The sequence below is a fragment of the Copadichromis virginalis genome, linkage group LG23 (genome assembly GCF_057382275.1).
Source record: "Copadichromis virginalis isolate Kocher_CV1m ecotype Utaka linkage group LG23, C_Virginalis_male_GT1.1, whole genome shotgun sequence".
NCBI lineage: Eukaryota > Metazoa > Chordata > Actinopteri > Cichliformes > Cichlidae > Copadichromis > Copadichromis virginalis.
The window spans coordinates 32,376,185-32,400,880 of record NC_140639.1 but is presented as its reverse complement, the minus strand read 5'-3'; the positions used below and the strand labels follow the sequence as shown (position 1 = coordinate 32,400,880).

At 39.3% G+C, this 24,696-nt stretch overlaps 1 protein-coding gene across 2 annotated transcripts; it reads left to right on the top strand.

The window, feature by feature from the left end:
* The first annotated feature begins 678 nt into the window (after positions 1-678).
* Positions 679-21,479, top strand: tm9sf4 (transmembrane 9 superfamily protein member 4). 2 transcript variants are annotated; one of them, XM_085448111.1, is made up of 18 exons: positions 679-720; positions 6,320-6,430; positions 7,707-7,806; positions 7,950-8,106; positions 8,250-8,391; positions 9,377-9,500; positions 9,660-9,781; positions 10,258-10,369; positions 11,000-11,070; positions 11,148-11,280; positions 12,532-12,613; positions 12,713-12,788; positions 12,960-13,043; positions 14,755-14,930; positions 15,029-15,092; positions 16,054-16,173; positions 16,340-16,429; positions 17,544-21,479. In XM_085448111.1, exons 1-18 carry the CDS (start codon positions 703-705, stop codon positions 17,691-17,693), a joined length of 1,932 nt encoding a protein of 643 aa, XP_085304237.1. In that variant the 5' UTR covers positions 679-702; the 3' UTR covers positions 17,694-21,479. The 2 variants fall into 2 exon arrangements, with proteins under 2 accessions (XP_085304237.1, XP_085304238.1); XM_085448112.1 differs by lacking the exon at positions 679-720 and adding an exon at positions 2,837-3,046.
* The last annotated feature ends 3,217 nt before the right edge of the window (positions 21,480-24,696 follow it).

Here is a 24,696-nt window from a genome sequence, read left to right as displayed (position 1 = left end):
TCATGTCAGAATGAATTGTACTGTGTCTTTGTGAATCTAGATAAAGAATATGATAGTGTGGTAAGAGGGGAACTGTGGTAGTGCATGGGGAAGTCAGGAGCAGCAGAGAAATATGTAAGGGGGTGCAGGACATATATGTGGACAGAGAGACAGTGGTGAGGTGCTGGATAGGAGTGACTGATGGTTCCAAGGTGGGGGTGGGACTGATTAACTGATGAGGTCAGGCAGAAGCTCTGTGGACCATGATGTTTGCAACAGACAATATGATCCGTAGAAAGGAAGGGATGAGTTCAAAGCAGCTGTTTTGCTGTTTTGTCCTAGGAACAGCTAAGATACTGCGCAGGACCCTCAAGCTCCCAGGCCTCTGGTAGAGGACCCAAGCTTGAAGGATAGACTGCCTGCAGGGGCGATACATATATATATCTCAAGTTGAACTTAACCTAAAATAAATAAAAAGTAAAATGTTATTATAGTTAATAGCTAATAGCTATACAGTTTTCTGTAGTCTGGTGAGGACTATTTAAAATAATATTTTCCTAATTATGTTTACCTAATTATAGCTAAATATTATTTTTAAAGGGGGGATTTTAACTTGTAATGGAGCATTTTTCACTGCACCTCTCATTAAACACAACAGGAAACATGCCAGAGAAAAACCACTTTAGTCTACTTCCGCAACGTCAGTAATGACACGTATTCAAAATGGCGGCCGCGGCTATGGTAAGTGGAAATAAAGCGAACTCTTTTTGCTTTAAACAGTACATTGCTCTTTCTTTCATTCCAAATTATGTCGGACATCGCACTGAAGTCGTGGGAAAGTGTAGGTCTTAAGTAGACCGATCAAGTGCTATTTAATGTTAACTAGACTAAACTTCATTGGAATTCGCTGCTATTTGAATGTTCACGATCCTGCTAAACGAGTTAGCTAGCTACCTAGCCTGGCTGTCAGTAAGCGGTGACTCTTTAAAACAGATTCGTGTCATTTGTGTGGAATATATAAAATTGCCCTGACAGAGTATGAACTGTGAAACGCTGGGCTTTCAGACTGTCATGTGATGCACTGTCAAAATAAACAGGTTTTGCAATCTTTAGGGAAATGTTAGCTGTTAGCGCTGTGTCGGCGTGTGTTACAGTCCTAAAAGAGATGGTAAAATGACCGCTCAGGAACAGCTACAAAGTATAAACTTAACGTAAATCGGGTTGGTAGCGCATGATAACATAAATGCAGTCTTGTTTCAGGATTCGTGGTTGGTAACTTCGATCACTTCTTTATGCTTAATGCTAATACAAATGTTTTTTCAGTGTTGAATCATTTCAGTTCATTTTTTAACATGTAGTAATAAAACGGGACGTTTTGCCTATCAGAATTAGCGCATGTCCGCAAAATGTCTTCTTAACTACAGTAAGTAAAGGCACTCTTGTCAGCTCAGGCTTCTCTGTTAAAACGTAAAGATCGTATCGAATTTACACATAGTGACAATCTTAAATCTCTGTACAAATTTCAAAACAACTGTTAGAGAACATTGATTTCAGTTGTCCTGCAAACTGGATGGAGGCAAGAAGATTTAAAAGAGTTGATGTCTGCCTTGAGAATATACCTTGAATTAAGTAGTAAGCCGTGTTCCTCACTACTGGGAAGAGAAGTGGAGTCATTTTTGATGTCTGAGACAACACAAGCCTCAGCTTACACTTTCTTAACTTTGTAAAAAAAAACAACCCAGCGAGTATTAGTATTACTGAATGAGTATTTAATGATGAAATATTACTAATGATGGGGTGGGGGGGATCTATTCATAGAACTCCTATTTTATTTTGGGTAGTCTCATTTCAGCTCAGTGTTTGAGTTTTTACTGCATTACTGCTAGTTTTGCCTTTGGGCGCTCTCAGTGAGCGCACCTTCTCATGCAAGCACACACACACGCTGCATATAACGTGGAGCAGACAAGTCAGTAAAAATGATCAATTGTGACTGCCACCTAACAAACGAGATGAAGAGGAAGTTGAGAATATGCATGAATAACTTTTGTGCTGTGGCATAATTAATATGCAGCTCAACTGACTGCATTTCTGAAAAAGCTGATTTAATCAAAAAATCTGAACATGTCCCCTCCTGGAGCAGCTTACATGTGAGGAACATGTGGTGGTATAGTCAGGTTAACACTTAGAGTCATGTCATGTGGTCATGTGAGAGAGTTCTCCACTGTAAAGATGCCAGTGCTTGGATCAGCTATGCAACAGTCAGACTGTGTCCCTGCTGAGGAGCACTGAAGTTCCTTTCACAGTTCAGACTGTGATGAATATTCCAGAGGATCTTTGTTGCATAGCTTTGCCAATTTATTCAAACATGCAAGGTAATCGATTATTTTTAAAATATGTAAATGATATTTACTGCTCTGATGGGACCCCCTTCTATTTCTTAATGACGATTAAGATGATGAGATGAAAAAATAAAAGCACTGAGAGGACTTTTGTTTGGTTCACTTACACATGCGCACAGTTGAAGTTGATGAATGATTAAACTGTTGGCAGACCTTTCTCATTATTGTAGTAAAGGTGTATGGAAGGTGTTCTTTGAAATGGAGAAACTCAAATAACTAGAAGCTTTTTCTTTTTTTTTTTGCCTCGATACGATTCTGTAGCGCTTAGTTGTCACTGTGTAAAAGTGAGCATGTCACCCACATTTGCAACCAAAAATAGAGTTGCAGCGGCTATAGAGATTGAAAATGTGACGTCACTTAGGGGTAAAACCGCAAAGAATTCTGGGAACTCGTGGCAAGAGATACTAGCGCACGTAGGCTTTCAATTGAAATCAGTTATACAGCGATAAAAAGAAACCCAAAAAATGGCAAGAAGCTGTTGTATTATTAACTGCAGTAGCCGGTCGCATGACAGCCACGGAAAGCCGACGGGTAAAGAGATCTGTTGTTATCGGATTAGGTCGTTGAAGAGAAATTGTTCGAGCCATATTTCCGAAGTAACAAAGAGGCGACTGGATTGCAGCCATTCAAAGAGCAAATATAACGTCCCAGAACACTCCAGCTCACAGGTTAGTCTGCTCCAAGCATTTACACGAAGGTCAGTGTTTTTTAGTAGTTAATACGTCATTTTCATAACATAATTAGTGATATAGGTTACAAGCACGTCTGGCGCTGAACAGAAATTGTGGCGCTATACTCCTTTGTTTATTGTGCATAAATAGTGAATTGTCCTGACACAATATTGCGTTTCGCTTCTGTTATTATGGTACACTGACAAAAACATTTACTTTTATTCACAGGATAAAACAGTTGTTTTGTATCACTAATTGCCCAGTACGATTACAGCATACAATATTATTGTCACTGCTACATTTCTGTTACACTACCAGAAATTATTTCCACTACTAATTAATTACCGTTGAGCTCAAAGGTTATATTAATAAACGGTTAACGAATGTGTATTTATGAAGATGATTTGTGAGACTGGTAAACTTATATGTACGATGGTCTTTACTTTCTACACGGTGCATTTCAAGGTCCTGTACCCATCCGTCGGTAAACTGTACCTGGGCTTGTTGCAGTGACCTGAAGTTACTAAACTTCACGAGTGTATGCACTCACTCCAAGAAGCGTATAATTATAAATCTGAGCGTGGTGAAAGTTGGGCAGCACGCTAACGTATTTTGTCCCTCTGTGTGCTCGTAAGGGTCTGACCCTTTCACTGGTTTGATTTTTTTCCTCGTATCTTTTCTTTGACTTTTCATCAAGTCTGTCTTTGTACGGACCGGCATTGTTCTCCTTCGTTTTGTACATACCTTTTTGGGGGGCAAAGAAAAAGCAAGAATTTATTGGAACCGAAGAATGAACGTTTGCATTTGATGCAGGTATTTGGATTGTTTTGCCACGAGTTCCCGGCATGCAATGCGCGAAAGTCACGTGGTCTGTCAATCTCTATTGCTCAGGAGGTAGAGAAGGTTATCTTTTAATTGGAAGTTTTGGCATTTCGATCCCTGGTTGCTCCAATTGCTCTGGCATTCTTGGAACCCCAAGTTGTCCTCAGATGCATCCATCAGAAATAATTTGGGAATGTGTGTAAATGGGTGAATGAGTCATGTTATATAAAGCCCTTTGCTTTAGTAGGGAGTAGAAAAGTGCTGCATAAGAACCACTCTACCTGCTCAGCAAGCTCCACCGCAAACTTGCTGCTCTCAACTACTGCTGTTTGTAAAATATGCAGATGTACTGTTAACTAAGTAGTAGGGCTGCACGATTAATCGTTAGAAAATCGCGATCTCGATTCATACTTATGTGCGATCTCATTTCCAAATAACAACGATTTAAAAAAAAAAAAAAAAAGACGACGACAATGATTGTACCGCATTTTGATCCGGGACGTAATCTGCATGGAAACAAGCGCTCACTCTTCCTGCTCAACAAATGACAAGGGCGGAGCCTTATACCACGTGATACAGAAGCTGTGCCGTGTGATGCTAAAATTAGCAGGGGAAAAACAACGGAGAGCACGTCAGGGATGAGGAGAAAGTGACGGGAGAAAATCCGTCCCGGTCAACCACGCAAACATCAATAACGGGAACCTTATACAGCGCTTCCCTATACCCGTCGAACTCCTGCAGGCACAAAGAAATTACGGAGGCTATCACTTATCACCTGACCAAAGATATGGCTCCCATCAACACTGTGCAAAACGAGGGATTTAGGAAAACGATCAACACCCTAGACAAACGCTACACAGTGCCGTCCTGCAACTATTTTTCTATTGTTGCACTACCTGCTCTATACACGCAGTGTCGAGCAACGGTGGAGACGGAATTTCAAGCAGTACAACATTTTGCTGCAACAACAAAATGTGAGACATTTGTTGTTTTTATGTTTATTTATTGTTTTTATGTTCAATCTCAACTGTTACGAAGTTGATGTGCAGTTAATAAGTGCAATAAATATTTATACTGGAAAAGAAAATCGTGAGAGAATCGTGATCTCAATTCTAAGCCAAAAAATCGTTATTCTCATTTTATGCAAAATCGTGCAACCCTACAAAGTAGGCATAAAATCTATGTAAAATATTATATTAAATTAAATTAATATTTAAAATATAATTGTCTGCTTTTTGCAGTAGGATACATATCAATGCACAGGCCAAGCCTCAGTTCTGAGAATGTTGATATACTGGCTTTTCTTTATTGTGGATACACATTTACAAAAACTCATGCACCTTATCTACCTCATCCAGGAGATGCAATACTGTCAGAAATTTAAGACAGGCTTCCTAGAAGATAAACTAAACAGTATTTTTAATAATGCCTTAGTTTAGGTGTCATATTGATCAAGAGCTATAAGTAAGAAATAACCAAAGTGATCTGCCATAAAGCCATTTTTTAATCACAACTGAACATAAAAAATAAGTCAGATCTGTGTGTTGAAGAGCAATATTAGCTCATTTTGAATTTGATGACAGCAGCACATCAAAGAAAAGTTGGAACGGGGCCATGTTTACTCCTGTGTAACAGTCTGTAAATGTCTGGAGTTTGAATGTAGGAATTTTGTCCCGTTTTGTCAAATTGTAGCTGCCCAGCAGTCTTGGACTTTTTTGTCATATTGTTTTTGTTTTATAAACAGTTTGTACTGCAGGCAGGCCAGTTCAGCAACTGGAATTTTACTGCAAAGCCGTGCTGTTGTCACTGATACAGCATGATGTGGAATTCAGTTTTAATTTTCAGCCTTGACTCTTGTTCACAGCAATTTCTCCAGATTCGTGGAATCTTTTCATATCATGTAGTGTAGACTATGAGACATTCAAAGTCTTTGTAATTTTACATTGAGCAGCCTTATTATGATATTTGTAGATGTAGATTTTTTGCAGGTTGGTGAACCTCTGCACACCTTCTAAGGGACTATGCCTTACTGAGATGCTCTTTTTATATCCAGTCATCTTTCTGGTTTGTTGCCAGTTAACCTAATACATTCTAAATGTTTCTCCTACTGTTTGTTTTTAGTAACACTTACTTTTCCAGTCTTTCCCAAGTTTGTGACGTGTTGCTCCAGTCAAATTCAAAGAGTTTATATTTTTCTTTAACAGATACGTTTTTTGGAACATTTTATGCATATTCTACTGTTTAAAAAAAATAGTTCACGTATTTTTTTTTAAGCAGTGTCTCTTTTTTGGTCACAATTGGGTTTGTAGAAGGTTTCCAAAATCGTGCCCAGAGGCATTATCAAGCTGCCGGAACTTGCTTCTCAACTTTCATTCCACTGTCAGCACACAGTACAACAGAGAAACGCATGGAATTCATTGTCAAATCTAACGTGTGTCCGCTCTGCAGGTGAGGTGGTGGGCCTTTTTGCTGTTGTCCCTGCTGCCTGTGAGCCGGTCCTTCTATGTTCCTGGAGTAGCTCCACGGAATTTCCATGATGGCGACGTTGTAGATATCAAGGTAAGATGAAAATTCACTGCTAAACATATCGGCTGTACTATGAGCACTCAGGGGGGAAAGCTACATTCAACTCATCACAGAGGGAGTTGTCACTCATTTATCACTAGCTGCTTACAAGGGTTTGAAAAGTCCCTAGTTTTAGGCGATAAAGGCGATAATTAGCAATGATGAGGTGAAATGACACAAAATGATCACTGCAGTGAGTGAGCGGAGGGTCAGGTGGACAAGATGACAGGGTGAACTCTTTCGTTTTAAAAATAATTGCATCATCTGGCAACATCACCAGACAGTGTTTTTTGTTTTTTGTTTTTTTTTTTGTTTGGTTGGTTGTTTTTTCTTTATCTAAAGAGTAGAAAGTTTGAAGCAACAGAAAGTTAAATATCTTTTGAACTACACAACCTCTGTGTGGGTGCAGTAACTGCACACAGAGAGTGAGCAGTGGGAGAGCAACTGCCACAGGTCTGCTGCAGAACAGTACTGTCTGTAAATTTGTTTTCATTCATTTAAAGGGGTAGACGTGATACTTCTAGATGGCAGAGTTGCTAATAAGTATCTACGACAAGAACTGAAAAAAATATTTTGACTCTATTAAATTAGTGAAAATGGCTACACACCATGGCTTCTAAACATGGCTTTGATTACAGACCCCTTGAAATATTTCACTCTAAAATCTTGTGTTTATTAGATTTTGGGTTCTGTAGCAGGAAATGGGAGGCAGAATATTTGATGTTTGGGAATAATTGTAAGCTTCAGCAAAGTCTGGCTGGTGCGTTTAGCATACTTTGATCAACTGAAGAGTCTTTACTTTGCACAGCTTGCTATCTGAGTGATGTTAAAAATGTGTCTTTTCACTCAAAAATTCACACCATGTGCTTTTCTCCAAGTGAGCACTTTAATCCAGCAAACCTTGCCCTCACAGTTTGAAGATGTGAGATAGTCTGACCATAAGCCATTACTTCTGAGCCAGAGCACCCAGGATGGTTATTAGAGCACTGGTTCTCAAACTCAGTCCCCAGTCTGTGGCTCACTGTTGCTTGTGCGGTCATTGGTCTGCCACCAAGCCACAGAGAAGGGTGAAGTTCTAACATACAAAAAGATGAAACTGAGTGTTAAAATCTTTGACATACAGTTCTCCCAGGAATGGGAGAACGGGAGCCAGTTTGGGGTGTTCTCACCCTATTGTACTCTGACAAATTTGCTGATGCTTGTCTCTCTCATCGTCAAAGATAAAACAATGATGGTGCAAACACTGGAAAGAGATCCTTTTGTTTTTCAGGCGGTAAAGCTGACCAGCTCCCGTACCCAGCTTCCTTATGAATACTATTCCCTGCCATTCTGTAAACCAAAAAAGGTCTTCTACAAGGGAGAGAACCTGGGTGAGTGCACTGCTGTTTATGTGATAAGTTTAAAATTGTTTAAATTTTTATCATATATATCTATAAATATATTTGTGATTTTTTTGTTTTGTTTTTTTGGTTTTTTTTTGCGTGTGTGTGTGTGGTTTCCTTGTTGTTTATAGGTGAGGTCTTACGTGGAGACCGTATTGTAAACACCCTTTATAACGTGGAGATGAGTAAAGACAAGAAATGTGAGCTGGTGTGTGAAAAGAGAAAGCTCAACATAGACGAGAGTAAGCTGATGGCTGAGCGAATCCAGGAGGAGTATTATGTTCACCTGTGAGCGTCCCTTCTTACTGCTTTCAGCAGGCTGAATTCATTTAAATGCTTGTCCGGTTTGATAGGCTTTATATCTCTGGGCTGACTTGCTTCTAAAGCATCTATTTTGTTGTTTTTAAATCCCTTCTTTTGTGTGATTGCAGTATTGCAGATAACCTTCCAGTTGCCACCAGGTTAGAGTATCCAAGCAGAGAGGGAGGAGAAGAGGAGGATCAAAAGAAGGACACGATAAAAGATGTCCAGTTTGAACACGGCTACAGATTGGGCTTCTTTGACAAAAACAAGGTACGTACATTACACAGACTCTTCCATTTCTGCTTAAAGGAGAAGAGTGCACGTAACTTAAATTGCTGCTGATCAGTACCAAAGTATTTACAGAATATTTACCATGTTTCCCCACAAATTCATTGGATAGTCTGCCAACAAAAAAGCTGCCAAAATACACTGGAGGACAAACATCAACAGGACAACACAGTGTAAAAATCAAAGAATTCTGAAACTTACTGAAACTTTATCTGTCCTTAACTGGCTTTAGACAGATAAATGTGGCTCCTCCCCCATAAACATGAAGAGGAAGCAGGCAGTGGTCATCAAGGCTCCTCAATTCATTTTTATTTATATAGCGCCAAATCACAGCAACAGTCTCCTCAAAGCTCTTTATATTGTAAGGCATATGGCTTACATACCTTACAATACACTGAACAATAACAGAGAGAACCCCAACAATCAGGCTCAAGGAGGAACGGTCAACTACGTGACTATTTAGGGGTGAAGGGTGGAAGATGGGACAAAAGATGCACTGTGAAAGAGCAAGAGCTTAATAATAACTAATGATTACATTCAGTAGTAGTAGTTTAATGTTTTTACTGGCTCCTGAAATTGCCCTTCAGGTTGGAATTTTAAAGAATGATTCAAAATAAAGGGTGATAAAGAATGATTTACTGATTGTCTGTGGCAGCACAAAGCCTTTGCTTTAGAGACATAGTGTCAGTTCTATGACTGAAACCTTTGCACGGGTATTTTTGCAGCTGGCCTTATGGTGTATGTAATTCCAGGAGTTTCCCTTTCAGGAGAAGAATATTTAAATGAATCCCAAAAACATGATTTAAAAACTTTGCAGCATATAATTTTCTGCAAGTTGCACTCAATTTAAGGTTGGATATATACACGAGAGGTCAGCTTTAGTTGGTGATGTAGTCCATATGCAGAGAGTAAAGACATGAATATATGAAGAGTGTTAAATTATTCTCTTTTTTTTTCTCCCTCCCAGTTTTATCTGCACAACCACTTGTCCTTCATCTTGTACTTCCACAAGGAGAAACTGGTGGAGGGGGACCTTCATGACTACAGGGTGGTGCGATTTGAGGTTATACCCCGGAGTGTCAAAGTAGAAGGTTAGTGTCAGCATACTCTTTTTGAATCGCCTGATGTTGCTTTAGGCCTGTAGTGAGTTAAAGGAAAGAGGAAGTAGATTTGTTGACTAAAAAGTTAAGTAAAGATTACCGCTTATACTTAGTATACTCCATCCTGTGTCCTATTATTTTTCTCCTCAGATCTGAAGCCTGCAGAGGCGCTGAAGACCTGCACCCTACCTGAACCCAGTGGCTCTGCCGCTCAAGACATCGACCCTACCAAGGAGAATGAAGTCCTGTTCACCTACTCTGTACACTGGGAGGTCAGTTAAGGCTGAATGTGTTTTCAAGTCTTGCAACCCAGTAGTCATAAAAATCTGTAGCCCTGAATAATCTGTTCAAATGACTTTGTTTACATAACTGCTTTAACTTGATTACAATCCTCATTAATAAAAGCCTGTTTAAATGTTGCTGAAATGTATACTTTGTTTAATGTTTAGTGTTGCGCACACATATAATGTCAGAGTAGACTGCAGAGTTTACAAACCTTACCAATGTTAGGAGCAGTAGCCTTGGTTCCTTCGTTGCAGGGTTCCTGGTAAAGAACGTGGTTATAGCTGTGTACCTTTGTTATACTCAAGTTTATTATTCTGACATATTCAATCTAATTAAATAATTTATTAATAATAGTCATAAAAATAATGTGCAACAAACTAATATTTTGGGCACCTACTAGCAAATTTTAAATGTGTAGTGTGTGTGTGTGTGTGTGTGTGTGTGTGTGTGTGTGTGTGTGTAGGAGAGTGAAGTGAAGTGGGCGTCTCGCTGGGACACATACCTGACCATGAGTGATGTCCAGATCCACTGGTTCTCCATTGTTAACTCTGTGGTGGTCGTCTTTTTCCTCTCAGGTATGTCCAATTCATGTTAGAATTTACCTGTGGCTCATGGCATCTTACTCTTACTATTTCAGTCATTTCTATTTATTTTTTATGATTTATTTTCACCACCAGTTTGCTGTCGGTGCAGTAAAGGCATGAACTAATATAATATTTTTTATATAATATGTACAAAAATGTATAGAAATTTGTAAAATATGTATCAATCTAGTGGATACAATTTGGCAGATTTACAACTGAACTTTAGATTTGAATTTAAGAAGTTTTTGTTTTGTTTTTCTGTGTGACACCCAGGTCCTTTTTCCTGTCCTGTTGTCACTGCATTTGATTTGATTGTTTTGGATAGTCTTTTTAAACACTGTCACTTGTTTATTCAACATGTCATCGTTGATGCAAGTTTGAGCAGCTTTTAAAATGGACGTCAAGAGAACTTGCCTTTGTCAGCATAATACTGTGTATAAAATACTAAAACACCATCATACTATCCATCCTTCATAACATCTCCATAAAATAAGACTACATTCTTTGGCTAACTGAAACATATAAATGAAACTTTATTATATATCGAAGAGATCATTGATGGGTTTATGACAACGTATTAAATATTGCAATTGTATTTTATTCTCTGCCTTTCTCTCTCAGGTATTCTGAGTATGATCATTATCAGGACCTTGAGGAAAGACATTGCTAACTACAACAGAGAGGATGACATAGTAAGAAAATACACAGCATCCAGCCTCTGGATTCTTAATGATCACTACCTGACCACATTTTTCTCCTCTCTAACCAGGAGGACACCATGGAGGAGTCGGGCTGGAAGAATGTCCACGGTGATGTGTTCAGACCACCACAGTATCCCATGATCCTCAGCTCTCTGCTGGGCTCAGGGATCCAGCTGTTTTGCATGATCCTCATTGTAATCTGTGAGTTTCTTATTTCTCTCAACAGTTTTCTGCACATCCTGACATTATTTACATTTGTGCTTAGGCCATGTTGTCCTAGTCCTGTCATTTCTTCACAAAGACAAAACACGAGGAATGCTCTCAAGGTGACAGGGCTCACCTTACATATATGAATCAGCAAAGACAAGAGTGTGAAAATATGAAACTGCTCAGTGTTGCACATTTCTACAAAACAAATGCACGTTCTGTAGCAAATTGTTAATGTTCTGTGTTTCACACTAGGAGTGTGAACAAATACTCAAAGCTGAATTTCTGTCAGTAAAGTAGTTAGACCCTGTGCTGCTGGGGGGTTAATGGTGCAGTATCCACCTGTTATACTGCATACTATGTGGCAAAGGTGCAGCTCTTAATGACCTGAGTTGTGAGTGGTGGATGATTCACATACCATAAACTTCAACTTCATCTTTTAAAGAGGTGCAAGTTTGTTAAATGTAAATGTTGTTAGTCATGACATTTATCCTGTTCTTTTGCCGTATGACTGTTTTTATATCTGTTTAGAACAGTTAACAGTAACATCAGGCTTATTATATTCTTTATCTGCTTTAATAGTTGTAGCTTGTATCTTCAAAAAATATCCAGCAGGGATTATTTCAGGCTTGAAATATTTCAACAGGAACTTTTTTCAGTGATTGTGACAGTGTTTACAGCCTAGCTTTGCAACAAAGACAGTGATTTATACTCAGTCCACTTTGGAAAAACCTTGGATGACAGAATCTGTGGAATCTTAACTATGCTCACTGAATAATGAGTATGGTAGTCATGAAAGCTTCATGCGTTGCGGCTCCCTCGTGGTGTAATCATTTCCCATTTCCTGTTGAGAAAAAGATGGTTGTTCCATGTTTTTCGTTGCGGAGCTGCTCGGGGATTCAGGGGTAGCCTAGCCTATTTGTGAGATGTAGGTATTTACATTTTTTTTTTTTTACTTGTTTATGTTTAAATAATTTTACTTGTTGTTTGAATCAAAGAGTTAAGCTAAAATCCATAAAATGTGATGTTTTACAAAATGATCTGTTGGTGTTTATTGTAACTGTCACAAATTTTGCCAAATGCCATATTAGTCCAGGGCATAATTGTCTTGTATTCTGATTAACATATGGAAGCTTATTTTATTTAATTGCAGTTTAGAAGAGCTCCTGCTAGCTGAAGCTCTGTGTTTAGCATAGGAGCCCAGGAGTCCTGCAGTCTTCTAATCCAGCTCTCATTTGTGTTTAGTTGTTGCCATGTTGGGCATGCTGTCTCCATCAAGTCGAGGAGCCTTGATGACCACTGCCTGCTTCCTCTTCATGTTTATGGGGTAGGAGCCGCATTCATCTGTCTAAAGCTCATTAAGGAATTGAGAGGCGCCGAGTTTCAGAATTCTTTGATTTTTACACTGTCGATGTTTGTCCTGCAGTGTATTTGGTGGCTACTTTGCTGGCAGACTGTATCGCACACTGAAGGGTCATCGATGGAGGAAAGGAGCATTCTGTGTGAGTTCAGGTTCTTACAGCAGTGTGAAGAAGCGGGGGAGGTGGGGGGTTGTGTGTGTGTGCGTGTGCGTGTATATATATATATATATGTTTGTATATGTGTAATGCGTGTATGCGTAAAATGATGTGAGCAGTGAGGCTTAGACTGTTGTTGTTGTATTTGCCATGCAGACAGCAACTTTGTATCCTGCTGTGGTTTTTGGGATCTGCTTCATCCTCAACTGTTTTATCTGGGGAGAACACTCGTCTGGAGCGGTGAGTGCCATGACTTGAAAGTCACACATTCAAAAATGTGTGTGTCAGCTATGCTTTCACATACTTCACATTCTGTTTAAAAGAAGAATCGTTTATCCTTAATTAACTTTTTAACACATTTTACTGGATATGCTATGCTTTTATACTGTTCCAGTTCTAGATGCTCAAAATAACATGGCCAGAGTTTCAGATAATTAAATCAGTGTATGTACAAGTAATCCATGTGAGCCAAAAGATTTAAATCCTCTGTGTCAGGCAGTTTTTTCCTTGCTCTTGGATATTCCTGCTGATCCAAACTTTACTTTTATCGATTATGAGGTGCAGCCAGTTAACAGAAAGCTGTTTTGAGATGAAGAGGATGAACTGAGAGGCTGCACCAAGACCCAGGGTACGGCAGAATAGTCGAAAAAACCTCCTGCCTCCTTTGCCAAATTAAGGCTTGGTGGAAAATGTCATAAGATAAAGGAAAGATGCAACGGCATTTCAACAGAATAGTATCAGCATGCACATTAACAGTGATGGCAGACGTCTTCCAGTACAGTGTTCAGCAGATTGCACATCCTACTTTACCCCATGTGTTGTTACAATGTTATTTCACAGAGGTCATATAAACGAGAACCACCAAGGGGGATTTCTAAAGACAGGAACATATTGCTAAATATGCTTTCCTCCTTCTTTGTTCAGGCCTGTTATGACCCAATCTATCTGAGCTAACCTGAAATAAAAATTATTTTGTGACAATCATCAAGCTGGTAATATGATAGTCATTATTAATACAAACTGGGCTATGGAAAACCTCAGATGACCTTTGGGGGGGGGGGGGGGGGGGGGGGAGCTAAATGAGGGTCATGAAGAGAGATTTAGAATGAAATCACCTTATTACACAAAAAAGTTACATGTTTAAAGTGAGTGTGTTTGTTTTATATCTCAAACAGTCACTTTACTCACTTTTATATTCTTTATCTTCCTGCCACTAACACAGAAAAGTCTAACTTGGGGATGATAGGTGACACCAACATCATTGATTTTCCATCTTTTTTTTTTATTGTAAAATTTGATACTGTGTGTTTATGCCCTTCTGAGATTAACTAAAGCTTTAATTGGAACAACAACTTTTTGTTGAAAGCATCTTTGTGTTGTGTTGGTTATTGTGTTTTGAAGCCATACCACCTCGAGTAAAAATGGAATTGGACCATATTTGCCTGTAATACCAATTTGTACCACCAGATGGTGTAGCAAGTCAATGTAGTGTACAGTCTGGGTCTAATAAGGCACTAATCTGGAAGGACAGGTATTTGAGTGGATGAGACACCAAAGAATGGTTTAATGTGACTCACATCAACTGGAAACCATGATTGGATGCAATGGAAACTAAAGTTGGGTAGAAAAACAATTGCAGGGAATTTTGGCTGGTAAAACTGTTAAAGGAAGCATCCACGGGAGAAGTATACTATCCTATGAAGTGTCTTCTTATTTGTCACAGAATAAAGCATCTGTGCTGTAGGTGTGGTTTAACTTTAAAGATTAACTGAACTCTCACATGGATTCTTAAACATCTTGACATCATCTCTGTATGGTCTGTAGGTCTTTTCCTTACCATATATAAAGCACCTTCAGGCGACCTTTGTTGTGATTTGGCGCTATGTAAATAAAATCGAATTGAATTTCTGAATAATTCTTCTTGTGTTCCTTATGTCTTCTCTCACTTCAGGTCCCATTCACTACAATGTTGGCCCTACTGTGCATGTGGTTTGGCATTTCCATGCCCTTGGTCTATCTTGGCTACTACTTTGGCTTCCGCAAACAGCCGTATGATAACCCTGTACGCACCAACCAGATCCCTCGGCAGGTCCCAGAGCAGCGCTGGTACATGAACAAGTTTGTCGGGTAAGAGTTTAGTCTATCTCGCATTCTTAGGTGCCCCAATGGCTAATGGTTTGCTTAAACGCAAATTATGATTTAATCTTTCCTCTTCTTTCCGTTAGCATCCTGATGGCTGGGATCCTGCCGTTTGGTGCCATGTTCATTGAGCTCTTCTTCATCTTCAGTGTAAGTACATGTGCACCGTTGCATGTCCGAGCTCCTCATCTTTCAATGCTATTACCGTATTTTTCGACCCATAAGGCGCACCGGATTATAAATTGCACTGTCGACAAAGGGGTCTGTTTTCATACATAAGGCGCACCGGATTATAAGGCGTATTAAACGAAACAAAACAGTCAGATAAGTCAAACTTTACTCAACTCATTCCTCTTGCTTCCTCCACTTCCGTACCATTGATTGATTAATGTTGAATTCTCTGGTAGCTGCTCTATAAACACTGGAACAACAGTATATGTTGTTCCAGTGTTTTTCTAATTTTTGCTATGTAACTTTACACTGTCCACTTTCTGCTGTAACAAAACAAATTTCCCACGTGTGGAACTAATAAAGGTTATTTTATCTTACATTAATGACTAACCTCATATTGTGGCTGGATTATCTCAGTTGTTCTCCCCTACTGATGTTGGTCTGTTTACAGCAATTTTCCATGCGATTGCATTTGTCAAAAAAACATCGGGAACTTTTATCAAGTGGAAAAAAGTTGACGCGGACGGAGTTTTGGACCCAGATTACTATGAGTCGCGAGGCTCCTGACTACGGTAGCCATAACGCACAGACAATCCATCAAGCAGTGCGGCTTTGTAGCTTACCAAAGTCCTACTAAAACATTTTTTGACAGATTTTTGAGCGCCGTGTACCACATAAAATCTGTTTGAAGTCAGTAAACACAGCCAGAATTCATAGATAAGGCGCACCAGATTATAAAGCGCGCCAGATTATAAGGCGCACTGCCGATTTTTGAGAAGATTTAATGATTTTAAGTGTGCCTTATAGTGCGGAAAATACGGTACACAGTTTTCAGAAATAACACAGTATCTATTTTCTATTTAGAGGATATGTAACTGATGTGTAATCCTCCTCAATAATGCTAGAATCAATGTGTGTATGTGTGTCCATCCACCTCCAGGCCATCTGGGAGAACCAGTTTTATTACCTCTTTGGCTTCCTTTTTCTGGTCTTCATCATTTTGGTGGTGTCCTGCTCTCAGATCAGCATTGTGATGGTTTATTTCCAGCTCTGTGCAGAGGTAAGCTCATTAATTGCATACTATTGTCTCTGGCTGCCAGGCTTTTACTTGACATACACACATATCTCACATATTGTTGGTTATGTTTTTCACCTGTGTGGCACATATCTGTATTATATGAGCAAGAACTTATGCACAGCCTTGTCTCTCTCTTCTTCACTGTCAGGATTACCGGTGGTGGTGGAGAACTTTCCTGGTTTCAGGAGGCTCGGCTTTCTATGTCCTTGTTTACGCCGTTTTCTACTTTGTCAACAAGGTAAAAAGCACAGGGTTGTTTGAGACACTCCCACAATAAACTCTAAAGAAAGCACTGTTCTTAGCCATGCTGTTGTCAATGCCTGAAGAGTCATCAGTGTTGACAAAGCCTGCCTAATACCTGAATTGAAAGATGGCAGAATTAAATTTAATTTTGAAGATTTCCACCATCGACTCACTCATATGTAAAAATGTTATTTTGTTGGACCTAGTTTTTTGTTTTCTTTTAACGTACAGACATGGACTGTATAAACAAACATAAGATTTAGTCTCTGATTGGTTTGTGGATTTCTGTTCTGTAACTTCAAAGATTGATATTTTGGACACTTGAGTTTTGAAAGATAGAAGAACATTTTTGGTTGAGAGGGTTGAGCTGGATCTCACTGAGAACCAGTCACAGTTTATGGTTAAGAGTTTACCAGCTCAGTGGAGCCAGCTGCCCTTATCATAGGAAATGGCAGGTAATCAGCTAGTGCTGGCTAATACTAGCACAAGTCTAACTTCCAGTTAGACTTCTACCACCATCTTTGTTGTTGCAGGTTCTGTGTTTCCTCTATAATACTTCCAACAATGCTGGAAAACAAGATCATGGCCAACAAAATGAACTCTGGAAATGGCAACCTACCATGGGGAGTTCAGAGCATGTTATGGGGTGCTGGAAGGCATATTCAAAAGGGAGCATTGAAGAGGGTTTGGGGAAGGTTCACACAATTTCAACTAAAATCTACAACTACTGCAAAAACAACCTTTCATATGACCTTTCATATCCCAAATCACAACAGCAGTCACCTGTAGGTGCATTATATTGGAATGAGCAAGCACTTGGTGTCAGTGGTAAAGAAAACCTCCCTTTTATCAGGAAGAGACCTCCAGCAGAACCAGGCTCAGGGAGGGGCAGCCATCTGTTACAACCAGTTAGGGGTGAGGGGAGGGAGACAGTCAAACGACACACCTTCATGAAACGATGTCAAATGATAGATGTTTTCTATTTTCTAGGCAAGAATATCTTGTTCCCTGCACTGTAGATACAAGTGATAAATTGCAAGAATATCTCTTTAATAGAAATGGAAATGTGCAGCATGCTTAAACTGCTTCCTTTTGTCTTTCTTCCCTAGCTGGACATTGTGGAGTTCATCCCCTCCCTTCTGTACTTTGGCTACACCGCCCTCATGGTCTTGTCTTTCTGGCTGTTAACGGGCACAATTGGCTTCTATGCTGCCTACATGTTCATCAGGAAAATCTACGCTGCGGTGAAAATCGACTAGTTATTGCTGGTGCTGCTGTTTTTTGTTTATTTTTTTCTTTTCTTTTTTTTTTTGTAACATTCTAAATATATATAAAAATGTTCTTCATGTCCAACAAGCACTGACTTGAGTGCAGAAGGAATGAGAGGGTTGCTTTCTACAGTGCATCAGTCGCAACTGCTGGCCTCACAATAAAGAAAAGCAAGGTGGCAGATCTAAAACGGCTGTCACCTTGCTTCTGCCTCCCTCCTCCTCCTTTCCAGGACATCTAGAGGATCTCTGTTCTGCCGGGACTATTAATGTCCTCTGCTGTTTCACCTTTTTCCACAAAGACAGGGGGCCAAAGCTTGTCAAACAAGGGTTTCTGCACATTTTATCTTTTTTTTGTGTGTGTTTGTGTGTGTTTTTTGATTGTAACTTATCCAGGTTTTTATTTTGTCTTCATGGGATTTATCTGTGTCTTGATTTCTATTGGGCGCCTCTCAGGAGGCTACTTCCTTCTGGTTTCCCCACGTAAATTCTGTTTCTACACTTTCTGCTGTCTCCATTTTCAGACGTGACCTTCTTTTCAGAGACTTTACAGATCAGGAAAGGATTGAGGATCGTTTCTGTGGTTCTGTTTGTTGTGTTGAACTCATGGATGGAAACCACCCTGGGAAGTTCTACATTGTAACACAAATATGGATAAATTAAATCTATTGGGGTTTTTTTTACTTCAGTTTCCATGTCCTGGTGTGACCATGTTAACCACAACTGTAATCCAAATATTAGCTTCTCCCTCCCAAACACTGGGTTTCTTATTCATGTCAAAATATTGCTCCATTTGCGCTAAATGAAGCAGAACTGCTCAGAATGGGACTGAACTTGAATATTTGAACCCAACTACCCATTTTATATTCAAAAGCCTACAACACAAATATGTTTTTCCGCTCGTTAACCATGCCATCAGTGTAGCCTTAGCAGCGCCTGAGCCTGCTGAACTATGCAGTAATGGGGGGGGAAAAGGTGCAAATTGCAAAGGTTGTTTCAGAGGACCATTTTTAGTACGAAATGCCTATTTTCTTTCCTTTTTGAGCCTAATGTACCATACGTTTGTTTGTATAACCTGATGTGTTTGGAAAGCCCAGCAAGATCACCTGGCCGGTATCGGAGCTTAGAGGTCCTGGGATGTTTTGAATGTAATTGACAGGGTTCTTATTAGATGTGTACAGTCTGTGTTTTGTGCGCTGCAGATCATGTGTTTACCTTTATTTTCAAATTATATGTATTTTTCAGCTTAAAAAACATGCAGTTTTGGGTGGAACCTGATTTTAAAAAAATGCTTTACCTTCAACTCAAGGGCTTCATCTAGGTAACTATTTTATTTTACAGTAGCAAAATTGCAATATGTAATAATCCAGTTGAGCAAATAGAAATAAACTTATTCGCTTCCGTTAAAAGCTAGGTAAGAAGACTGATACCACTCGCATGACTGTTTGTTAAATATGAGCTAGTGACAGGTTATTTTCAGTAGGCATAAAGAGGAAAGATGACATTCTTGCTATGTCTTAAGGCATATAACCCTGCATCCATGTGTTCCCATTAGTTGGGAAGTAATTTGTCTGACTTTTCATGTTATTTAGTCAAAATATCAACAACGCCATGGACAATACGCGTATGCTGGGGGTTTTATTGACTGCCTTTCTGACAGTTTGAGTCGCCCAATTTTTACTGAATACAAAACCTGAAACAAGTGATGCAGATCTACAGAGTTCTGTAGGACCAAAAGTCTCTTTGCAACAACCGGTGCCTTCAGGTGGTAAATTAGAAAGAATGCAGGTCTAAGATTCTAAAGCACTAGCTTCACTTTTCAGCCTATGGACTAATCTAGGTTACTTTATGCAGAGCAGCTCTAACCAGATACCGTATTTCAGTTGAATGCTAGCCAAATTAAAGGTAAAAGATATGAATTTGCCCCATGAAATTTCTTAAATCTGAATGTTTGTTAAAAGCCATTTTATATTATAAACGGTGTAAAAGGTGGAAGTGGCTACTCTGACATCATCTGTTGGTTTCTAAAGTTGTGTTTTGAAGCCTCGAGTTTGGCGTTTTCATCATTGCCATCTTGGTTTCAAATAACTAGATGTGACAAGGGGGGTATGGCTGACCATGAAACCCCTTGCTCATTGGCTGACAATCCTGTGAGTCTCGAGATTTACAAAATAACTTCATTTTTTAGTTAATATGACTTGAAATGAGCAACTAAGCTACACAGAAACTATGTCCATGTTTTATATCATCTGTGGTTTTTATGTATAACTTCAACAACGTATTCCAGCACCTGTACACAATAAATCAGCCTTTTGCTGGCGAGGAGTAATGACCATCTGTACAGCCAGATTACCTGTTCATCCTTTTTTGCTAAGCTAAGCTACCTGGTCACAAGGGTTAGTTTAATTTAGAGAAAACTAACTGGCTGCTAGCAGTAGATTGCGACAGAAACATTAGTTTTTGGTCTAAGGTAAGCTATCTGGTACCTAGCATAAGCTTTTCTGTTTAATATGGGTATTAATATATGGGTCTTAATGCTAGGCTAAGTTAACCTGCTGCTAGCAGGAACTTTGCTCAGATTGTGATGTCAACAATCCAATGCATTATGGGACTATATAATGATAGGTGTTGCTTTTGAGTTTGAAAGTAAAACTGGGGACATTAGAACACAGATATTAGTGTTTATGGTGTGCTAAGCTAGCCAGCAGATAGCAATACTTTCTTAACTACATAGAGACACAAGTTTTTGTGCTAAATGTCAGTAGATGTGTGGTATCACTCTTCTTAGGAAGACAGCAACAAAAGTGCAGATCATTATCACTAATACAGTATATCTGAAGCAGTATCCATATCTCAAGTAGAAAACAATGGATGGTGGCTGCAGAATGCCAGGTTATCAGACTGTATGTGGTGTGGTTTTAAAGGAAAATATATTTGCAGTAAATTTCAATTAGGACTGGATGTCTCAGGCCAAGGCCTTTTTTTAATCAAGCAAAACAAAAAGAAGTACCTCGCAGATTTATGAGAAACTCAAACCATAAACTACACAGCATGTAAGGTAATATTTAGTACACACTTGTATTTGTTACACCCTTGACAGATTTAGTAGGGTTATTGAAATGCTTCACTTTTGCACAAAAGTACAGATGAGATATTTGCCTAGATATACCCTGATTCTTCAGGGCAAGAGGAAAGAATGGCTAACTCATCCTCATGGTCTCTCCTTCATTATCATCAGCACTCAAGCTACAGACAAGCTGCTTAAAGAGATCGAGAAGGCAAAATCATTTGAAGTTTCCCCCTGCCACTTGCTATGTGAAACAACTAATCAAAGCCCCAAGGATCCCTCAGTTGAAATGACAGGATCATTACTTTTTATTTTCATCCTTTACTTGCTGAACCACCCTGTGTTGTGTCAGAGTTTCAGAGCTCTGATACCTGACTGCTGTCTAATATAAGGACAGACACTCCTCTCCTGCAAGTGCACACACCAGGGGAGATTTTTTACAGACCTACTTTTAAGAGGCCGAGTCATGCATGTATGATTGAAGGTTTTACAATGTAAATAAAAGAAAACAGCTTTGTATTTGTTGCATTTTTCTGTTTGTGGCGCTCTCTGTAATGATTCCTGTCATCGTTTTAGCCAAAAAGCATGATGCTCTTGATGACTTTTAAAGAAACTTGTTTGTTATTTTTCTCTTTGTTTCTTTTACAGAATGTCCAATTACAAAATGTACCACGACAAAACAATAAAGTGATGGCAAGTTGAATATGAAAGTTAGCTTCCTGTGTTTTTGGAACATGCTTAATGGTGCATTACAATGATTTTACAATGACACATCCTGTCCACAAAGGCAGCACAACTTTATTTCAGGTTGTTCCCTGTCACAAAATATAATTATTATATCTGTTGATAGTTTCTTCCTTTATAACAACTGTGATTATTATAAAACGCTAATATCTTGATACTACAGATAGGTCCTAACACAGGAGGCTTTAGCTAATAAGTGTCTGCTAGTTCTCATTTTCACAAGACAAGGCTTGCTGAACTGAACATTGCTAACTAAGTTAGCTTGCATTACCTATTGTTCACTTAGCACTCTGGTAAACGGTAGCAATGAAAATGCAGTGTCCAGAAATCAGTGGGCAATATCAATCTTTAATGTACAGTCTAGGGCAAAAACCAGCAAAATGATCAATTAAAACTAATTTCCATAAAACTAACACCCAGAGTTTATGCCACACAAAATGAGTACCAGGCAGTTGAAACAAGGCCAAAGAAGTCCTTAATCCATCTGCAGGACTGCTCCGCTCTGCTCCTTTGTGCAGTGGAGAAAGGGAGCACTGCCAAAGTCCTACAACATGACCTCCAGGAGGTCACTGGTGTCACTGTCTGTGACTAAACAATCATAAACAGACTTTGTCATGAAGCTGTCCTAAGGGTCCAACGTTGTCTAATGAGCCCTGTGCTCACTGAGGGCTAAAGGGCTGAGGCCTTGTGGCACTTTAGCCCAATACTGGCACTTGCCACAGAAAATGAGAATTGGCTATGTAAAGCCCTATGTTTTTCATATATTAGAGTACCTTCAGCCTGAGCGCATATGACAGACGTGACAGGGGAACCTCTACAGGCTAGGCAACAGCACCCTGACTGCCATTAGCTATCAGGATGAAATCCTTGGACTTATTGCCAGACCCTCCTCTGGCGCAGGGGGTTCTGGGTTCCTCTGAGTGCAAAGCAATGCCCAGCTCATGTGGTGAGAGTATGCGGGCACTTCCTGGAGGATGATGCAATTGATACCACTAACTGTGCTCGCTTGACCTAAATCCAAGAAAAATCCAACACCACCAGGTTGCATCTTAGACTGTCCAGGACCTCGGTAGTACTTGGTTCCAGATTAGGGAGGGGATCCCCCACGACATTATCATCTCATTATAAGCGTGCGCTGATGCTGTCATTCATGCAAACAAGCACATTTCAGTAAAATGGGCTAACCTGCTATGTCACACCACTGCTCTTTTTTTGATTTGTTTTTGAGCAGTGCATATGAACAAAAGTCCCCCAGTCTAATGATAGTCATGTAAACTGCAATACATGACTTTCAGTGTCTAGGACCGTTGTCTGTCTGCCTGTGTGAGAAAGAGGCTGTCCGGAGTAGCTATCGATAAAAATATCTACGTTTCAACACTCCATCTTCAAAAACACAATCAGGGATGAATAGATTGATTTAGAAGGGCTAAAAATTTGTGGGTTTTCTATTTCAGCCTGGATCATATAATCACATCGAGCCATTATTCTTAGAAAAAAACAAAGCAAAAACAAAACATCTTAAGGATCTACCAATCAGAGAGAGCGAGGAAATTCAAATGCACCAAGCACAGTGGTCAATAAATGCATGCATTCATTTTTTTAAATTTAAGAAAATTTCCAGTGTCATTTTGCTTCCTTAAGCATTTACCTTTTTAATTCTTATATGTATATGATTATTGTTATTTCTGTAGTTTTCCCTTCGCTTTTTCCCACTACTTATTTCACTATGTCCTTTGTAAAACATTTCTATCAGTGCACTGTTTCAACTACAAAGTGTTCATCTTCCAGCTCTTGGTTTTCCCCACCAATAGAGCAGCACTGTTTCACACTATTGGCCTAATTTTTTGTGAGATGTCTGCTGTGTATGGCTTTTAAGTTGTTAATTCCTGATTTGTCCTTCCATAATTGTTCACTGTGTGGAAACCTGTGGTCACATGACAAAGTTTATGCTGTGGTGTCTCAAATCCTATTTACAAACCCTTCTATGAAACCAGAAGAGTTTCTATTCCTGAATTATGGCACAGTTGGCAGCCCGTGAGTACATGTGTTAGAGTCAGTTCAGTTGATGTAAGTATAGGTTAGCTCCTTGGTACTATAATTAGGATGGTCTTGACACTCAGTTATGCATGCAGGCGCACTTGTATAGCTCTCTAAGACATAATCCAGACTCTGGTACTGTACGAGGTTTCGACTCACTGTGGAACACGCAGCAAGTCATATAGAAAGGAAATACTCTGAGATACTGTTTTAAGCTATTTTGAGCAAAGCAGTAAGTTTCTTACTTAAAAAAATAAAAATTTGCATAAATAAGAGAAATTTGTAATTTACTGTCAATAATCATCACATCTTCGTACTCATGTTCGTAATTTGGTATTCTCTCGTGATAAAAATAAATAAACAACACCCTAACTGTGGTCAAACCTCAACCCATTTCTCATTACAAGAAACAGCATCGGCATGGCTAATAAAGCCTATCCAGCCAGGTTCTCCCTGTTCCACTCCATGCACATCATATTACGAAACAGGAAAACTGTTTCTCTACACTACTTCTCTGCTCTCAAATCTGTTTAAAATTTCTGCTACTAATGATGTGCAATATTACTTATCTTTCAGTCTGATACAGAGTAAAAAAAAATCTTAATGTATGTTGAAAACAGAAATATGATATAAAGAAATAAATATGTTTCAGATTTGAATATATCGCGTAGATCGGGTCAAGCGGTAAAGCATTCTTATTCCTGCCGAGAGAAAATAAACAATAATCGCAAGAATACAGAGTTCAGGAAAAAATATCCTAAATGGAAATGACTTTTAAAAAATGATTTAACAACTTATTCTGTTTTCCGAATGTTAGATTGTGTTGTCCATCATAGGAGAACGATCAAAATCCTCTCTTCTCAAGAAAGTCCCATAATCACCTTAAAACATCTAAGTCAGGGGTGTCCAACTCCAGGCCTCAAGGGCCGGCGTCCTACAGGTTTCAGATATCACCCTGGGTCAACACACCTGAATCACATGATTAGTTCGTTACCAGGCCTCTGAAGAACCTCAAGACATGTTGAGGAGGTAATTTAGCCTTTAAATCAGCTGTGTTGGATCAAGGACACATCTAAAACCTGAAGGCCACCAGCCCTCAAGGCCTGGAGTTGGACACCGCTGATTTAAGTTGATATACTAAAAAAA